General features: G+C 62.1%; 1 protein-coding gene across 1 annotated transcript in view; it reads left to right on the top strand.

Moving 5' to 3' along the window:
* Positions 1 to 230: 230 nt before the first annotated feature.
* Positions 231 to 6,000, top strand: part of KLF13 (KLF transcription factor 13) — a 41,290-nt gene continuing 35,520 nt past the window's right edge. Inside the window, exon 1 of the mRNA XM_060097500.1 lies at positions 231 to 1,199. Coding sequence (XP_059953483.1) covers positions 611 to 1,199 — 589 coding nt within the window. The 5' untranslated portion in view covers positions 231 to 610. The remainder of the gene's footprint in view (positions 1,200 to 6,000) is intronic.

Genomic DNA, 6,000 nt, shown 5'->3' with positions numbered 1-6,000 from the left:
CCCGCGGACCAATGGCGTCCGCCTTTGTCCTCGGCCACGCCTCCTCCACAGGAGTGGGCGCGTGACCGCGCCATCCCGCCGATGCGCGCTCCGGGATCCCCGCCCCCTCCGCGTGCGCAGCTCCCCGCTGCCGCCGCCGCCGCCTGTAACCTGCGCCGCCAGGATGTGGCTGGGGGCTGACGTCGGGTCCAGATGTGGCCCCGGCCCCGCCCACCCCCGGGGCCGGGCCGCCCACACCGAGCCGCGGCGCGCGCGGTGGCTGTCCCGCCTGCCACAATGCGCGGCGAGGCTGCGGCCGCGACCTGGCGCGGTCGTCCCTAACGTCGCCACTCGGCATCCTTAGGACAGGCCTCCCCTGACGCCCCGCGGAGACCCCACTGGCCCGCGCCCCCCATGCGCTCACTCTTCGGTGCCCAGCCAGGCGGGCGCCTCGCAGACGCGGAGCCGCGCGGGTGACGGCAGAGGCGGTTGCGCGCCCAGCCCAGCCCGCGGAGAGGGCGCGCCGCGCCCCCGCCCCCCGCCAGCTCTCCGGAGGCCGTGGGTGCGGATGCGCCGCTGACGACTCGCAACGACCAGCAGTGCCGTCCGCCCGCCGGCCGGAGCCCGCAGCATGGCAGCCGCCGCCTATGTGGACCACTTCGCCGCCGAGTGCCTCGTGTCCATGTCGAGCCGCGCGGTCGTTCACGGGCCGCGGGAGGGGCCGCAGCCCGGACCCGAGGGCGCGGCCGCTGTCGCCGCCACGCTGCCCCGCGTCGAAGAGCGCCGCGACGGCAAGGACAGCGCCTCGCTCTTCGTAGTGGCGCGGATCCTGGCGGACCTTAACCAACAAGCGCCGGCGCCCGCCCCCGCGGAGCGCAGAGAGGGCGCCGCGGCCCGGAAGGCGAGGACCCCCTGCCGCCTGCCGCCCGCGCCACCACCCGCCCCCGAGCCCGCCTCCCCCGGCACCGGTGGCGCGGCGGCCGCGCCCCTCAGCCCGGCGTGGAGCGAGCCCGAGCCCGAGCCCGAGGCGGGGCTGGAGCCGGAACGAGAGCCGGGGCCCGCGGGGAGCGGCGAGCCCGGCCTCAGACAAAGGGGCCGGCGGGGTCGAAGTCGCGCCGACCTCGAGTCCCCGCAGAGAAAGCACAAGTGCCACTACGCGGGCTGCGAGAAAGTTTACGGGAAATCCTCGCACCTCAAGGCGCACCTGAGAACTCACACAGGTCAGTGGGGCGGCCCGGGGCCAGTGCGAGTTGTGCAGCCACGCCCCCGGAGCCGCCGGCGGGTAGCGAGGGGAGGTCGGGCGGGGAACGGTAGGAGCCTCGCCCCTTTCCCAGCCGCTTGGGGCTGCGGGCGACACCCCGCGCACCGCGCGAGGCGGGTCCAGACATTGGGAGCCGGCGCCCGCCCGGCGACCGCGCCCCCGCCGGGCACGCCCCCTCCCCGGGCGCGCTCGGGCGGGGCCGCGGGGGCGATTATCGTCATCAGGGCCGGGGCCGGGGGCGGGGACCCCGCCCAGGCCGGGGGGCGCACGGGCAGGTGCCGGCTAGCTGGGTGGGGGCCGAGGTTGCCGCCGGGGGAGGTGGGCGGCCCGGGAGCTGCGGGGGAAGGGTGTCCTCTCCCGGCCCCTCCCCCGCCGGCCGGGCGCGCGCTCGGGTGGGGAGGGGCCGGCCCGGGCGCGCGGCGGGCGGAGTTCATGCGGGGACAGGGCTGCCTCCAGCCACTCGGCACATTCTTCGCTCTCCTCTTCCTGTAATTTTTCCAGCGCTCTAAGGTTTAATTTGTCGAAACCAGAGCCAGCGGCGGCCGACGCGGGGGGCGGTCCCGGGTCCTCTCCCGCGGCTCTTTGTGGGAGCCCCGCCCATCCGGCCGGCGGGGGCGCGCCGGCCCCGAGTGACTCTTGGGGCCCGCTGCGCTTTCTCCCGAAAGGAGCGCCCTGCCTCCTGCCCGTGGGTCTGCGCCGCCCTCCTCCCCGCCGTGCTCTCACCTGCCGGGGCCGGATGCGGGCAGGCAGCACCTGCACGGGGGCGGGCGGCCGGAGCCGGCAGCCTGGGATCCGCGGACCGCCGCCCGCCCCCGACCCCAGGGCAGCATTTCCCTTCGCGCGAGTCCGGGACTTTGTTGTTGATTCCTCTGTGGTTTTTTGTTTTTTAAATACAAAAGTGGAGACAACCTTTTAATGGTTAAACAACCTTTCTTTCCCAGTTTGGTTTAAAGGATTGTGTATTTCATCTGAGCTCACGCGAACTCTTCTGGACACTTTGGTATTCCACCTTTGAGACAGTTTTTAAGCCTTTATACTATTAACTTCGTGATCAAAGGTTTAGTTTTCTCATTTGTAAAACAACTCACAAACTGATTACATGACTGATTTAAAAACCGCAGTAGTCTTCAAGAACCTAGAGCTGAAAGGCTTTCTCCCGGTACATTTGGAACTGAGTCGGCCCGAGGTCTGCGGGTGTCAGGTACCGCGGATCTCACGACCTCTTCCCCCCGAGGCTGTCCCCGCATTTCTGGTCCCACGCTGTGGCCGCTCAGACCACGTGGCAGGTGGTGGGGTCGCGGGTGAAGGCGGGCCGTTTCTAGGCTGTCTGAGTCAGAGTTCGGGCTGTGTGGACTCATGAGGGGGGTGGGGACGTTACTGCAAGAGTGGGTGTGGTCGTGGGGGAGGGGCGAAGCTAGGTTTGGAGCCAGGTGGACCCCAAGTACCCGGGCGGGGCCAGCGTTTGGGGTGCGGCTAGGGTTGAGTACCCCGTTGAGGCGAGGCCAGTACTGGGTAGGGAACTTGATTGGAAAACCTTTCTGTAGCCTCTTTTACTGTGGCCTTCCACCCGGCAGCACCCGGTAGCCAGCTTCGCGAATTGCAGAGGGACTGGCCCGGGGCGGGGCTCGCCCAGGCCTCTGCCGGGGGATGCCTTCCGGGTTGCCTCAGCCCCCCTGGTCCAGGGTCCATGTGCCCTGCGCAGCACAGGGCAGGATGGCTAGATGCTTGGGTCAGGGGTGCTGGGAACCCGCGTCTTCGCAGTGGGGTGGAAGCCAGCCTCTCTGGGGTGCCTGGAAGCCCAAGGCAGCCAGAAGAGGATGGATCCATACTTTGCCTGCAAAGTGCTATGTCTGTTCTTAGAGCAGGAAGCCGGCCCCAACCTCCAGGTGTGCAGAAACTCGGAGCTCTACCTCCAGAGCAGTTGCAGACCTCCAAGTCAGGAGTACACAGGGTTCCCTTGGGGCCCTCGGAAATGCAGATTTCCAGGTCCCAGATGCTGACTGCAGTTTAAGGGGTTGCCCAGGTGAATCTGCTTATGAACCAAGAATCTATCTCTGGTCCAGGGCTCCTCCAGGAAGCCCATTTCCAGGCTGAGCCCAGGTGTGCAGAGCATAAGTCACTGGTGTTCATAGAGGGGACAGAGGTAGCCCACAGAAGGGAGCGGAAAGGCAAGTTGGCTGCAGGGGGTGACCGAGAGGTGATCCTGGGAAGACTCGAGCAACAGACCCTGGTTTGTGGGCTCCCAGAGTGTTCTGTGGTGGGAGGGGTGGTCTCTGCAGGCAGTGGCTCAGGTCATGCCAGGCCTTTCATTAGGGACACCCCTACCCCCATAGCGATTGTATGGTGGGGAGTGAATACCACAATGACCTTTAGCCAAGGAGGCAGTTGGCACCTTGCTCTGCCTAGTTTTGTGACCAGGGACTGGTCCCCAGGTCTCCCTGCAGCTTGGTGATGTCTCCCTTGACCACCTGGAAGGTTTGCGGGAAACGAGGGTGTGTGTACGTGAAATTCCTTTGGGAGTTCCTAGGGTCATCTTTTTTTTTTTGATGTGGACCATTTTAAAAGTCTTTATTGAATTTGTTACAATATTGTTTCTGTTCTATGTTTTGGTATTTTGGCTGCGGAGCATGTGGGATCTTAGCTCCCCAACCAGGAATTGAACTCTCAGCCCCTGCATTGGAAGGTGAAGTCTTAACCTCTGGGCTGCTAGGGAAGTCCCCTAGGGGCATCTTTGACTCTGGGGGAACTTGGGCTTCCTGGCTCTGCTCTAATCTCCCACCCCCACCCCTAACCGACTGCACGCAAAGAGCTGCTGCTTGTCCTGGTTAGCTCTGTGGCCATGTGGTCCCCCAATGGTCATCTTAGGAACTCATGACCCTCTGTCACATTTAGGTAACTGTTGATGTTATAGCAAACTCATGATAAAACAAAACAGAGACACAAATGTCTTTGCAACTTGAGCCCCTTGTTATTTGCTTGATCGTAGCTTCCCAGCCCAGACCTGGGAGGTTTGCTAAGACTCGGTTTGGGAACTGCCTAGACCAGGAACAGATTTTCTTCGTGGCTGAAGGGCTTTGATTTGAAAATTCAAGGACTTAGAGAAGGGAAGCTCTGGATCCCTCTGGGGGCAGACTCCCCACCCGCCCCCAGCAGCTGGCCAGGTTGCACATATTGGAGGAGGTTCCTGCTTGTTGTCCAGGATGGGGCGGGGGGCAGGGGGTGCTTGGTGAGCACCAAGCAGAGTGGCCCCCGTCTTTCTAGGCAGACATATCACAAATACATTCCTACCTATTTGTTCCCACAAAGGATTGTTTTCAGAATGCCTCTGTGCCCTGTTTTCCCTCCAGCGCTAGTAGCCAAAACCTCTCCTTGCACCCTGGGCTGGGCCCATCTCAGCAGCTCTGGGGGCCTGGCCAGGAAGGTGGGCACTGTGCTGGACACAGCCCCTCCCTCCTGCAGCCCCAGAGAGATGTTCCTAGCCACCTGGCCCTGTGTGGGGTGGGGTGGAAAGTAGAGTGAGACTTCACTGTCTCAGCCATTTCCTGTGATAATTTGGGGCAGGATTTGTTTGAAATTTACCCTGACCCACTGAACGAGGGATTCGATCCCCAGTGAGATTACTGGGGCAAGGATTTAGGTCCCCTCCCCCAACCCAAGCTCTGGCTTTAGAACATGGTTTCCAAGCACACTGCCCCCGCCACCCCCCGGACTCCTGGCAGGTGCTCCCCTGGGCAGCTGCGTTGGAAAGGCAGCCTGTCAAGAGTGGAGGGTGGCTGGCCGGGATCTCCTTCGCCCAGAGCAAACCAAGCTGGCAGGGGGCCAGCACTTTGTCTAGGACATGGCCAGGCCAGCAGCTCCCGCCCCTGCTCGCCCACAGTCCCAGGCTGCCAGTGGGCCTAGTTGTGAAACTCTTCAAACAGTGCAGAAGTGTGTAGACAGAATGTGCAACCCTCTCCTCCCCCAGCTAACCACTGCTGCCCTTTACTGGTGCGTCCCTTTCCAGACCCTTTTAATGGATTTTTGTGTATACGCACAAGCACGTGCATCCATGGAGTAGGTGATTTAAAAACACACATGTAGGGCTTCCCTGGTGGTGCAGTGGTTGAGAGTCCGCCTGCCGATGCAGAGGACACAGGTTCGTGCCCCGGTCCGGGAGGATCCCACATGCAGCAAAGCGGCTAGGCCCGTGAGCCATGGCCGCTGAGGCTGTGCATCCGGAGCCTTTGCTCTGCAGCAGGAGAGGCCACAACAGTGAGAAGCCCGCGAACCGCAAAACAGAACAAAACAAAACAAAAAACACATGTAGGATCCACCAAACACATTCCACCAAGGCTTTTGTCCTGTGTGTTTGCTCAGTGAGGCAGCTTCGTTTTTTTCCCTGGCTGCATAGTACTCCAGGGTGCGGCTGTGTGGCTGTACTGTCGCTTACCCAGTCTCTTACCTGCTGGAAGCACAGCTGCGCTGCTTTTCTTGTTTGTTTGCTGTTAGAAGCCATGCAGCAGTAGACTCTGGTGCGTGTCTTGGTGTCCAGCTGGCATTCGTGTGGGATTGAGACCTGGTGGTGGTGGTGATGGAGGCATAGGCGGTGTTTAAATATGTTGTAGAGCTACTATGTTGATTTAAAGGACACATTATGTTTTGAAAGGAAACAGGCTGACAGATCTTGGTCTCCCCAGTGCTAAGTTTCCTGCTGTGTCTCTGGCTGACTTTTTTTTTTTTTTTTTAAACTTCTCCCAGTTCTCCTTTTGTACACGTGAAAG

Source organism: Mesoplodon densirostris, chromosome 4 (genome assembly GCF_025265405.1).
Source record: "Mesoplodon densirostris isolate mMesDen1 chromosome 4, mMesDen1 primary haplotype, whole genome shotgun sequence".
NCBI classification, from domain to species: Eukaryota; Metazoa; Chordata; class Mammalia; order Artiodactyla; family Ziphiidae; genus Mesoplodon; species Mesoplodon densirostris.
Note: the sequence above shows the minus strand (reverse complement) of the source record. Positions and strands in the feature narration are given on the sequence as shown.